Source organism: Meles meles, chromosome 1 (genome assembly GCF_922984935.1).
Source record: "Meles meles chromosome 1, mMelMel3.1 paternal haplotype, whole genome shotgun sequence".
In the NCBI taxonomy this organism is placed as follows: Eukaryota; Metazoa; Chordata; class Mammalia; order Carnivora; family Mustelidae; genus Meles; species Meles meles.
In genome coordinates, this window is record NC_060066.1 from 140,439,873 (window position 1) to 140,453,903 (window position 14,031).

General features: G+C 41.9%; 1 protein-coding gene across 1 annotated transcript in view; it reads right to left on the minus strand.

The window, feature by feature from the left end:
- LRRC8C (leucine rich repeat containing 8 VRAC subunit C) overlaps positions 1-14,031 on the minus strand; it is a 78,148-nt gene that overhangs the window by 24,803 nt on the left and 39,314 nt on the right. Inside the window, exon 2 of the mRNA XM_046023090.1 lies at positions 6,813-6,954. Within this exon, the coding sequence (XP_045879046.1) occupies positions 6,813-6,950 (138 nt within the window). The 5' untranslated portion in view covers positions 6,951-6,954. The remainder of the gene's footprint in view (positions 1-6,812; positions 6,955-14,031) is intronic.

Sequence of the window (14,031 nt, forward strand, 5' to 3'; positions counted from 1 at the left end):
AATGTGCACTGATGTAATCTAAGGAATGCTTTTTATACGTGCTCTTATTGCATGACAGCCTTGAAAATAGCTACTTGCTTGGAAATGGACAAATATTTGTCCAAAGAGTAAGACCCGCGTGTTGACTGTAACCCTTTACATCAGGGCAAAAAAAAAAAAAAAAAAAAAAAAAGACACTTATAACAACTGATTCATAGGTAACAATTTCCTCCTTTCCCTAGTATTCTCAGAATGCAAAGTGTTATACCTCTATGAACAATATATTTTTAAAAGATTTTATTTATTTATTTTAATGAGAGAGAGAGCATACATGCACAGGGGAGAGGCAGATTGGGAGAGGAAGAGACAGAATCCCAAGCATATTCCATGCTGAGCTCAGAGCTGAGTGCGGCTTGATCCTATGACTGACCTTGAGATCAAGACCTGAGCTGAAACCAAGGGCCAGACCCTCAACCAACTGAGCCACCCAGGCACCACTGAACACAATATTTTAGGAATAAACAATCAAGTTTTACTTGCTATTGGAAGAAGCCATATCAAAAAGTCAAAAAGCTATCAGACTACTGTTTTATCACCACTGAGTGTTCTTGTAACCCTACCTTAGATTTGCTTTGTCATGTGTTTGAACCACAGGAATAACTTGTTTTGTAAATAAGATCAGAAAGAAAGATCACACTTTCATTTTACAAAGGGAAACCCAAGGCATAAAAACCTATTTTATGATATGATTTTAAAGATTATTTAAGTATTTATTTATTTATTTTTAAGATTTTATTTATGTATTTGACAGAGAGGGAGACAGCAAGAAAGGAAACACAAGCAGGGGGAGTAGGAGAGGAAGAAACAGGCTTCCCACTGAGCTGGGAGCCTGACGCGGGGCTCGATCCCAGGAATCTGGGATCATGATCTGAGCCGAAGGCAGACACAAGGACTGAGCCACCCAAGCACCCCTATTTAAGTATTTAAACTATTGCCTTGGAATTGGGAAAGGAATTTTAGTTTCATAGAGAAGCTTTTGTTTATGAAATTATCAGTCATTAAGCCAATTTCAGAGGATTATAGGAGAACTAAAATAAGAGCTCAAATTTTTCCCCTAAGGAACATTACTTTCATTTGTAATGTGGCTATATGGGATGTTTTTACTTTCTTAGGTAATTTATACCATATTTTATTTTTTTGTTTCTTCAATGTTTACTATAGATTGAAAGTTACTCTTTTTTTATGGTGGGTGTACAGTGAACAATCTTTTAGAAAATCTAAGATGGAATTGGGGAAATTCATCCTTTCTCTTTCTATTTTCCCTTTTAGTTGTTTTGTACTTGTTTTTATACTGAAGATCCTGTTTTACAAGTGAGTATTTGGCCCTATGATTTGTGCACCTATGATTTGCAAGTGCACAGGGGTGTATCAGCAGGAGATCTGAATGTCTGTTGCATTCCTTTTGGCTTTGGGACAGAATACCTAACCTTTCAGATGAAAATTCTCATCCGAAAAATGGGACTAATTTACCTCTACAGTTTCCCTCTAAAGACCAAAGTCTCCAGATATTCTCTGGTCTCTAGATTCTTAGCACTGAGGGCAGGGGCTGTTCTGTAGTTCTCTTCCAGCGCCTAGCACCCCATGCCATGCTTGGCATATTGTGGGTACATAGGGATGTTTGTTGGATCGAATGGTCTACTCCATCTGAATCTGGAGCCTGGAAGCCTTCATATTCTGATGCAATCTTCCTTTGAGGCATTTCCCATTGTTTAGAGCCTTGACATCTCAGACTATACTCCCTGGATCTAGTTAACTGAGGTCTGTTTTCTTTTAAAGGCTGTGAGGATGAAACAGGCCCGTGTGTGAAGGGCCCAGGGTAGGTCACTCTCTGAGGCGCGGTGGTGGCGCTGGGTGGGGTGCTCCCTGGGGAGCACCAAGACCCACTGCACAATAGAGAGACATGACAGGGCTGTGCTCCAGGAAGATGACTGTGATTGCAGCACAGGAAGAGATGACCACGCTGTGCTTGAACTCACTTGAACTCCTTTGCTTGTACCTTCTGAGCCCACTATGGGCACACTTCTTTTTTTTTTTTTAAAGATTTATTTGACACAGAGAGGGAGGGAGAGAGTGAAGGAGGGAATACAAGCAGGGGGAGTGGGAGAGGGAGAAGCAGGCTTCCTGCCGAGCAGGGAGCCCAATGTGGGGCTGGATCCTAGGACCATGGGTTCATGATCTGAACTGAAGGTAGACACTTAACTACTGAGCCACCCAGGTGCCCCAAACTACTAATGTTTACAGACACTCTGTGCGATTTCTCTTTTCTGCATTTCATCCTGCCATGGGGACACGAATGAGAGAAACGATTCCCGCACTCTGTAACTCTGTAAGTAGGTCTTGTGGCCGGGCCAGGCGCCGTGACATAGTAATTAAGTAAAACAGATGGGAGTCCTCCTGGCCATGTCACCTCCCTCTCTATTTCCCAAACCGGCCACTTGAACTATTTGCCCTTCTCCTGGAGGACCCTACTCCATGCCTTCCTTGTTGCCACATGCCGCCACCCCCCTGACCTCACCAGGTCCCCGCGGATGTGTCACTTTCTACCTCACAGAAGCCATGAGGCATAGACTCTCATCTTCCTAAGCCTCTCACTCACTCTCCCCCCACAAAACGCATCTGTAGCCGTCATTCCTCATAGATCGGGTAGAAGACAGCCCCTCCCCCCAAATCAAGGGTTATCCTGCCACCTGGATCTGAATCCATCACCTCCTTCTTCATGAAGAGGACCATCCTTCTTCACCCACCCTGAACTCCTCGGTCTTATAGGACATCTACTTATGGATATCTAGTTATGCTCAAAACCAAACTTTTCTCAGATGCTCAGGCCTAAAAAACCTTACAGTCATGATTTTTTCCCTCTCATATATCACATTCCATCTTTCATCAAATATTAGTGCTTATCCTTCAAAATATATCCAGAACCACAGCTTCAATCCTTGTACAAGCCATCGGATTCTTGTCCTGCCTGATACTGCGCTGGCCTTCTAAATAACCCCCTGCTTCCACCCTTGCCCCTTATACTGTATTCTCTGTTGAAACACAAGTCAGAATCTGACAACCTTCTGCTTGAGCCTCCATATCCCATCTCACTCCGAGCAAGGCCTAACCCCTTATAGGGGACAACCAGGTCCTACGTGAACCACAGCCAGTGCCTCTCAGGCCTTATTCTTCTACCCTGCCCCTCCCTCCCTCTGCTCCAGACTCTGGCCTCGTGGCTCCTCCTCCAGCATTCCACGGACACCCCTGCTTCAGGCCTGAACATCAGCAGGGGTCTTTCTAGGTTCATCTCAACATTCAGACTCTAAGATGAGCCTAACACTCATCTGGCTGTGGAATCACCTAGCAAGATCCAGGATGAAAGTCACAGCTTGCCAGCAAAGCAGCATCAGGCTTCCTACCTTTGAAGGAACCTTCATATCTGTGTATGGTCCACACCCTGCCCAGGACCTCATCACAAGCCCCTCCTCCCCAGATCATCTCAGGCACAAGGAAAAGAGATCCGCTGGAGGTGGGGGTCTGCCTTTACCTTGTCTTGAAAGCCTTATGCTCCAAAGGGACTGATAATCTGTTGTAACTCAACAGATACCCTTTCGGTGCATCAAGGGATGTGCCTGACCAGTTATAGGTGTCCCCACAATCACAGAAGTCCCATGGTGTGGCTTCCTCCCAGGCATCTGTCATGTCTTCCAGCCCAGCCACAATTGACCAAACAGCCGTCATTTCTACCATCAGCACCGTTGCCTAGTAACACGGCTAACATTCTACTTTTATCAGGTCTCCAGGGAAACAGAGCTAGAAAGTTGAGAAAGTCAAATGTCAAATTCTCCTGGAGAAGGGGAAGGGATCTATGAACACTTTGTCCACTCGTCTCTTGTTTTTGCTCTTCCCTCTTCTGGGGAGGCTCCTCCCTGGACATTGGCCTGGACTCCTCCTTCACTTCCTCTAATTCCTTTATCAGACGTCACCTTCCCAATGAAGGCTTCCTGCTTGAGAATTGCAACTCCTAACATCACCTGCTGAGACCATCCTCGTATGCTCTTGTTTCTTTTCCACTGTCCTTATTACCTTCGAATATATAATATTATAATAATATAATATGATATAATATGATATAATATGATATGATATAATATAATATATAATATTCTAACATATAATCCACTAACTGGTTTTTCTTATTGGCTTTCCCACAGAATTTAAACTCCATAAGGCAGGGATATTTGTCTTTTACTTTTTCCTCCTGCCTTGGTAATTCTGAGCACCTAGGGCAGTGCCTGGGACACTGTGGTTTCTTCAACAACCATTTGTTTTATTTACTAGTGAACATATGTTCTTTCTCACAAGTTCTAGTTTTTCACTGGCATCCTTTTTGGGGGGCAGAGGAAGGGCAAAATGTTTTCAAGCTACAAATAAAAAGCAGCATGGGCTTAGAGATTAAAAGCAGAGACTTTGGGGCCAAACTGCCTGGGTTTTTGCCATTTACCTTGGAGGTTTCCCTAAGCTCTCTGAGCCTTTGTTATCTCATTGGAAATGTGGATAATAATAGTACCTACATCTTACAGTTGCCATGAGGATGAAATGAGTTAAAATATGTATGAAGTATTCAGAAACTCTCCTGACACTTGGGAAACACTATGTGGTAACTATTATTGAAATCAACTTTTTTTTTAAAAGAGGTTGGCGGGGGTGGGGGGGCAGAAGGAAAGGGAGAGAAAGAATGCTAAGCAAGCTCCACACCTAGCACAGAGCCTGATGAGGGCTTTAGTTCATGACCCTGAGATCATGACCTGAGCCGAAATCAAGAGTTGGTTTCTTTACCAACTGAGCCACCCAGACACCCCTTAAAAGTCAACACTTAAAAGGCCTTTATTTCTATTCTGCACCACTTCTAGTTATTTTCCTTTCTTCCAAGTTTATCTTCTTCTCAGCTAATCTACTTGAAAGTCACATCTACCCCACAGTCTTTAATTTCCATTCACTTTTCCAACCACTCAAACTCATTTCGAATGACCTATGTGCCACGTTTCTCTCCTTAGTCCATGAGTTAGCTGTATGCCTACCATCACAATCTTCATGACTTTTGAGCCCTCCTCTCTCCTGGTTTCCATGTATCTGTGTGGCTGCCCCTTCTCAGTCTCCTGCAGGGGCACCCCTTTTTCCTTTATTCGTGCTTTGGTACTTCTGACATCATGTCACCTGCCACATTCTCCTTGGTGATTCCATTCACAGGCATAGCTTCAACTCTCACATTCATGACACCCAACAGGTGCCAGTCCTACTGACAATTTCCCTGAGAAATCACGTTCTTCCCCACATCCATGACTTAGAACTTTCTTTGTCCTTTTTGGCACCTTTTGCCACCCCAGGTCCCTTCCCCTGACTATAGCTGATTCTCCAAGGTTTTTTTTTTTTTTTAAGATTTTATTCATTTACTTGCGAGAGAGCAAGAAAGAGCATGAAAGAGAGGGAGAAGTAGACTCCCTGCTGAGCAGGGAGCCCAATGTGGGGCTCGACCCCAGGACTCTGGAATCAAGACCCGAGCTGAAGGCAGATGCTTACCTGACTGAGCCATCCATGCTCCCTGGTTTTCCAAGTTTTTTTTTTTTTTTTTTAAAGATTTTATTTATTTATTTGACACAGAGAGAGAGATCACAAGTAGGCAGAGAGGCAGGCAGAGAGAGAGGAGGAAGCAGGCTCCCTGCTGAGCAGAGAGCCTGATGCGGGGCTCCATCCCAGGACCCTGAGATCATGACCTGAGCCAAAGGCAGAGGCTTTAACCCACTGAGCCACCCAGGCGCCCCTGGTTTTCCAAGTTTTAATACAATCATTCCCTTTTCTCTTTTCTCCAAGCCCAGTGCCCCATCTCTGTGATCCCTTACTGCTTTATATCCCTCTATCATAGTATAACACTTAACTGCTGGGTTATTTAGTTTTACCTGAGACATTAGCTGTGTGTGTATGTATATACGTGTGTGTGCATCTCCTTAAAGTACAGTGCCTGGCACATAACAGGTCAGCAAAAGCATCTGGATTCAATATATGAATATATAGCATCTACAAAGAATAAATTTTGATTGGGTTACATTTTAATTCAGAAATAAATCTGGGGTGTGGTGCCTGGGTGGCTCAGTCAGTTAAGCATCTGTCTTGATTTTGGCTCAGATCATGATCGCAGGGTCATGAGATCGAGCCCCACATTGGGCTCGCACTGAGCATGGAGCCTGTTTGGGATTCTCTCCCTCTCCCTCTCCCCCTTCCCCCGACCACACGAGCACAGATGTGCACATTCTCTCTCTTCTCTCTAAAATAAGTAAGGAAATACATACTTTGAAAATAATTAAACATTAGGTAGAATAATTTTATCTTCTCAAAATGCTAGTTCTTTCAGAAAATCCTATTAGGGATTAGTATAAGAGGTAAAGAAAAAGCTTCCATTCGGGTAATATACATGACACTGTGGCTGCACATACTATATTATCCTATAAAGCCAACTCTGAAAGATAAGGGATTCCCTTTGATGTCAGTGGCATCAAGTATTACTTGACCACAGGCAACAGCTATCTGGGCTCAGTGAAATCTTATAAGTACCCTATTTACCTTATTAGGAATGTTCAGTAATTATGTGTTTTGGGCTTCCTGCCGTGACTACAAACACCACACACAGGTAGAGAAGGGCAACTAGTACTTACGTGGTTCAAAATCACACTGCCAGAGGTTTCGATAGCTGAGCGTCTTGCTCTGGCTTCTGCTGGGACCTGAGTCTAGGCACCTACCTGGAGAGTACATCCGAACACACCGATCATCAGCATAGCCACCGAAAGGTAGTCGGTAAACACATCCCACCACGGTTTCAGCACCCGGAAGGCAGGCTGCTGCTCAGAGAACTGCCGGAACTCTGTCACCGGAATCATGTTTCTGAGAAAGGAGAGGTTGTGGGTTAGTTCATCTTTGTGCACAGCACACTGCACTGACAGCCTTGGAGATGCTGTTTCAACTGTGAGAAACAGTCTGCATCTGTCCAGGAGGTGTCATGGCGTCTGAGTGTTTTATTAAGCCAACAAACAAAACCACCGGTAGCGTGGTTTCCTCATGGAAAAGGCAAGTCCTTTACTGACTATTATCCCATAAGTGGGCTCCCTTTGGCTATGTGTGGACTGGAGAGACCATGGCCAGGGCAGAGCATTATTTCCTGGACTCTCCCTCCCCCTAAACAAAAGGGGAAGGTGCTAGAGGGAAAAGAGACCAACCTTTGAAATGTTTCTGTTATTTACCTGGGTTGCTGCTTAAACTCTTATGTGCAATCTCAGCACTGGTTTGTGTTATTTACTGATCTCTCTTTGTAAAAGAAAAGTGCTTGCTCCCTGGGAAGGCAAAGCACTTTGCCACATGGTCCTTGTCGTGTAAGAGGGAAGATCTCCTTGGTGATGGTTGCTGTGGGAGGAGGGGATAGTTTGGAAAGGACTTCATTTCTTCTTGCCTCCCATTTTTGTCCCTGTGCTTTTGACTTCTTTTCTCTATTTTCTGTATTCTCATCTTTCACCATGAACCTCAAATTCATCCTGATTTCTCCTGTGAGAAATTAGTTGCTCCCGGAAATGTCTATCTCTAGCAAAATAACAGAAGATAGAATAAGATCACCTGAGGCTCTGGGGGAGAAGGGGAAAGATGCCCATCTTCTTCTAGTCTGCATTGTACTTTCTCACGGCTCAGCCCTACTGCCTTTATTGTGATCCGGGACTCGAGGTTTATCATCCTGCTACTGTGAGAAGGAATGTTCTTTTCTTATCTTATGGTAACAAATAAGGGTAGCCAATGAGAGACAAAAAGAACACTTCTCTCCTGTTTGGCACCTTTGGAACCAATAATCTATCTCTGCATCTGTCCTTGTTACTCAGTCCTCATTAAAAAGCAAGGGCAAGGCTACATTGGCAGCCAATTTCCCAAGCCTTGTTTGTGTTTTGGATCTTTCCTTCCTGAATACTGAATTAACAGCTATACAGTAAACAGCCCAAGCCAAGCCAAGACAAGCCTTTTTGAGTTCACAGGTGGTTTATCTTTGGAAACTACTGTGTTATCCCTTCTGTGTTGCTGCTTTAGCTGACTTCCTTAAGCAGAGATATGTCTTCTTTTTGGATTTGTGCCTTAACACAATGTTGAAAATTTCAACTGCCCAGTGCCACTCTCACCTACTTACTTGACATCCGTGTAGCATTTGATTTGACTTTTTTTTTTAAGGATTTTATTTATGTATTTGACAGACAGAGATCACAAGTAGGTGGAGAGGCAGGCAGAGAGAGATGGGGAAGCATGCTCCCGCTGAGCAGAGAGCCCGATGCGGGGCTCGATCCCAGGACCCTGGATCATGACCTGAGCCGAAGGCAGAGGCTTTAACCCACTGAGCCACCCAGGCACTCCCGACTTTTTTTTTTTTTTTTAATGATTTTTCTCATTTTATCGAAACCCAACTTGCCTAACTCCATTCTGTTACCACCACTAGGCTGCAAGCTTCTTGAAGGGAGATCCTATAAATCATGCACGTGTGTTCTCAAAACATATGTGGCTGGCAAGCCGCACAAGCTAAATAAAAAACTTTGCAGATTCCTCACATCTTTGACATTTCAGACTAGTCCAAAGTTTGATGTCCCGACACTTCATGACCTCTTTGCTTCTCAGTGAATCATTACAACCTCACTGCCCCAAATGTTTCCTAGTCCTGAAGGTTTCAGGGGCAGTCACAGAGGTGCTCACTCATCTTAGCCTCCAAGTTCTGCTTCAGAAGCTGCTGTCTTATTTTATTTTGCATTCCCATCACTAACACAGTACCTGGCATACAGGAGGAGGCCCTAAACCAGTACTGTTGAATATGTGAATTCCGATCTTGTGCGTGGAGCAGTGCTCCTCCAAATCAGATCTGGGGTGAGCCGATCCAGCCGCTGTGGCAATGCTAACAAGGGCGGTCTGGTCTACATTCTCAGACGGATTTTTTGGTCGTTTCCTTCACAGGAGGTGCCTGTATACTTAGGAGGACCGGGCTTTTCTTGTCTTTATTTTCCATGTTAAGAGACTAATGCCTGTGAAGGCAACTTGGCCAAGGACTCAAAGAACCTTGCTTATTTTGAGTGCCCAGGGTTTGCTTTTTAAATGAGAGCTTCAGATCAAGAAAAGAACAGTAAGCCTCTACCTCAAAGCTTCTCAAAGTGTGGTTCATGGAACCCTAGTGGCCAAAACCTTTTTAGGGAGTCCATAAGGTCAAAACTATTTAATGTTAAGTTTTGTTTTTGTTTTTGCCTCTTTTAACTCGTGGTGCAAAAGCAATGGTGGGTAAGGCATCTTAGCATGAATCAAGATAGAGATTTCAGACTGTACTGTGGTGATTATATTCTTCATTGGCATACACTTATAACTTTGAAAAAAATACCAGTTTCATTTAATGTCCTTATTGAGCCATTGCAAATTATTTTAATAACTCACAACCCATGACTACATATTGTATTAATGCACTATATGATGGAGAAGAATGCATAAAGCATTTCTGCTGCATTCCACAGTACAATGGTTGTCTCAAAGAAAAGTCCTTATTTGAATTGAAAGCTGAATTAGCTACTTTATCATAGTATGCCACTTTTATTTGAATAAAACAACTGTTTTTTCAGACTTTAGTATGTGGAAGATAATTTATCGAAATGAATAAAGTGAGCCTAATGCTTCAAGAAAAACCACTGATACTATTTGCTGCCTGAAATGAAATTCAAACTTCCAGTGGTGATTAGATAAACTAAGGATTCTAAGAAACTTAAGTATTATGCACTGCCTCCTAATACTGGCACAGCCTAATTAAGATGGGTCGTTAGAAAGAAGACAGGGGCACCTGGGTGGCTCAGTGGGTTAAGCCTCTGCCTTCGGCTCAGGTCATTATCCCAGTGTCCTGGGATCGAGTCCCACATCAGGCTCCTTGCTTGGCGGGGAGCCTGCTTCTCCTTCTAGGGGCGCCTGGGTGGCTCAGTGGGTAAAAGCCTCTGCCTTGGGCTCAGGTCATGATCTCAGGGTCTTGGGATCAAGCCCCGCATCGGGTTCTCTGCTCAGCAGGGAACCTGCTTCCTCCTCTCTCTCTGCCTGCCTCTCTGCCTACCTGTGGTCTCTGTCTGTCAAATAAATAAATAAAATCTTAAAAAAAAAAAAAAAGAAAGAAGACATAACACATGGCCAACAGCACATGAAAAAAATGCTCCACATCACTCGGCATCAGGGAAATACAAATCAAAACCACAGTGAGGTACCATCTCACACTAGTCAGAATGGCTAAAATTAACAAGTCAGGAAACGACAGGTGTTGGTGAGGATGGGGAGAAAGGGGAGCCCTCCTACACTGTTGGTGGGAATGCAAGCTGGTGCAGCCACTCTGGAAAACAGCATGGAGGGTCCTCAAAAAGTTGAAAATAGAGCTACTGTGTGACCCAGCAATTGCACTACTGGGTATTCACCCCAAAGATACAAATGTAGCGATCTGAAGGGGCACCTGCATCCCAGTTTTTATAACAGCAATGTCCACAATAGTCAAACTATGGAAAGAGCCCAGATGTCCAACAACAGAATAGATGAATGGATAAAGAACATGCAGTGTGTGTGTGTGTATATATATATATATATATATATAACACAATATTATATATTACGCAATATATATTACACAATATTATATATTACACAATATATATTACACAATATACATTACACAATATTACTCAGCCATCAAAAAAAAAAAAAAAAAAGAGAAATCTTGCCATTTGCAAAGATGTGAATGGAACTAGAGGGTATTATGCTGAGTGAAATAAGTCCATCAGAGAGAGACAATTATCACAGGATCTCACTCAGATGTGGAATTTAAGAAATAAAACAGAGGAGCATAGGGTAAAGGAGGGAAAAATAAAAGAAGATGAGATCGGAGAGGGAGATAAACCATAAGAGACTCTTAATCTCAGGAAACAAACTGAGGGTTGCTGAGGGGTGTTGGGGGAGGGATGAGGTGGCTGGGTTATGGACACTATGGAGGGCATGTGATGTAATGAACACTGGGTGTTACATGCAACTGGTGCATCACTGACTTCACCTCTGAAACTAGTAATATACCGCAAGTTAAATAACTGAATTTAAATAATTTTTTTTAAAAGTTGGGTTATTAGAGAAATAGCTGATGATACAGCCTTTTAGTGTTCGAGTTCCCAACATGCTTCACGTCTTTTGAGTAAGTGTATGTATATGGGCATGCTTATGTACATACCATATATGTGTGCACATATATACTACATATGAATGTATGCAGACATGTATAATACATACACACACATAGACTTTATAATTTTTACATATCATAAGGCCCAAAGGTGATATCCAGCACAGCAATAATCCTTGGAATTATTTCTGATGCAAAAAAGGGTAGGAAACAAGAAGTTGATTAAAAAACTCTAATAATTAAAGAGAGGACAGATGAACCTCATGTTCACTGATTGAAAAAAAAAATTTGTCTTCTTTCACGAATGTCAGCACCTCTGATGACACACATGTGTAACCCGGACTACACTTGATTTCTCTTTCATTATTATTGTAGCTTCCAATTGATTTGTTACCATTTCAAGAGTTAGTGTTTCAAGCTGAAGGAGTCACTTCTGAAAATAAACTGCTTGGGTTTAAATGGGTTTTTTTCCCCTACACATCAATCAGCATAATTTTATTTATTTATTTTTTCTATTTCAGAAATGTAAATGATTATCTCTATATTTCTTCCAACGTGAATTTCCAACATATTATGTAAGAGTTTAGTTTACTTAATTAAATAATGTCTTTGAAAATACAGCTTTCAATTCAGTCATGAGATTCTGGTGTCTTAATTAAAATTATATAATTTTTACATTATGTTAAATATCTGCCCCATGTCCCTTTGGAGAAATCCATGTGCATTTCCTTATTAAAAATACTTTTCCCCGAAAGTCCTTTTAATGGCTCTACAAAATTTACTTCTCCAAAAGATCGTATCCTATAATCCTTTGGTAAAGAATATCGTTAAGGTTAGTTGCAAACCTAGAGTTTCTTATTTGTTTCATTTATTTGGCTCTTCCTGAACAATCCGTCTTCTTCCCTCTCAGGAGAATCTTAGTATCATCTTCTCCAGAATTAATTACACAGAACAAATTCTGCTCTATTAATCCTTAACTTTAAGAATATGAAACTTATTCTACTTTGATTCAAACCTGATTGCTAACATTGTTCTCCAATGCCTACTAGCAGGTACGGTCAGCATTTGCTTTGTTCCACATTTTCCTGGCAGCTGGAAAGTGGTGTCAGCTTTAGACAGTACAACCATATACCATTCAAAGGAACAAGAGCCAATTCCAAATGAAAACAGGTATTTAAAAATGAACTGAAGCACATAGAATATGAATTCTACAGAAAAGAAATCTACATACATTGTTCATCTATGTTACTAAATCAAATGGACAATTCTCAGTCCTCTCCTATTCACTCTATCAGGATATGAGCAGAACGGGCATAATTTGACCATTCTTTATTTCACTCTCAGGATGCCACAGCCTTTAGGTTTTCCTCCTCGTTCCTTGGTTGCTCCTTTTTTAAAACTCCTTTGCTGTTTCCTCCTCTTCTTCCTGACCTCTGACTCTGGAGTGCTCAGTGCTCAGTCTTTGGTCCTCTTCTCTTCCCAAAGTCATTCATCATCTGGTGATTGCATCTAGTCACATTGCTTTAAAGAGGATCTATACTAAACACAAATTTATCTCTTCATCCAGAGTCATGGACCCAACTGTCTACTGGACATCTCCCTGTGGATATCCACCAGACACATTAAATGCAGTATGTCCCAAACCGACTTCAGTTCTATCCCCTTATTCCTACCTCCTCCCAACTCCAACAAAGCCCTGTTTCTCTTGTAACTCTCTTATCTCAGTTACTAGAACTCCCTTTCCAGTTGCTTAGGCTAAAAACCTTGGGGTCATCCCTGATTGTTCTTTGTCTCTTACATCACACATCCAATCTGCCAAAATATATTGTTTTCCTTAATTTTTTGTCTGTCTCCTGCAAGAATGTAAGTTTTATGAACTAACATTCATGAAATGTAGGTACTTTTCAATTCTATTTTGTACATTGATGTATCCCAACTACCCAGAAAATAATGCTTGACATATAGGGGATAATATTTGCTGAATAAATTAGTGGATATGTAGTCATTTTAATGAGGAACAGGGGTGCAGCTGACTTTAGCTTTAGAAATAATCATTATAAAGGTAAAGCGTGTCTCTGAGTAACGTGATGGGAGGAAGATCCCCAGTGCAGGGCCAGAACATCAGCTGGTGTCCTGACGCTCATGTGGAGAAGGAGTGCAAGTGAGGAAGAACACAGAGATACCAATGATTTATTTAGGGGTTCCTTCCAGCTGTACCCAAAGGCTCCATAAATCCAAACAAAGTCATCAGGATATGCTCAAAACATCAATTACAAAAGTAAAACAAACTGCTTTTCTTCTGGCAGTGCAACGATGGAGATAAAAAACAGGAGAAAATGCCAAATTTTCCAGTTCCTAAAATGATAACTTTCTCTCTTGGGAGAACATGACTTTAGATTATGTTTTACTCTGTAGCTGTGGTATACATGACAAAATAGCTCTAGAAAAATCCACCAAAGAAGATCACAATTCCATGGTTCTATATTCCATTAAAAGAAAATCATAAACGAGTTATAAAATTTTAGAACTCGAATGGCACAGCAGATATGATTTCGTCAAGAACTCTCCTTTTATGAGTGAAGAACTTGACCAGAGAGATTAGGTGACTTGCCCAAGGAACACAGCCAGTGGTGAGCCATAACTTCTAACCAAATCTCCCCCTTTATAGCTCTTAGTGAATACTGCATCGAGATGATTCAAATGTAAAGAATTTTAAATATCCCAAGAAACAAAGAGTTTAAGCAGAATTTCTTCTGCATTCA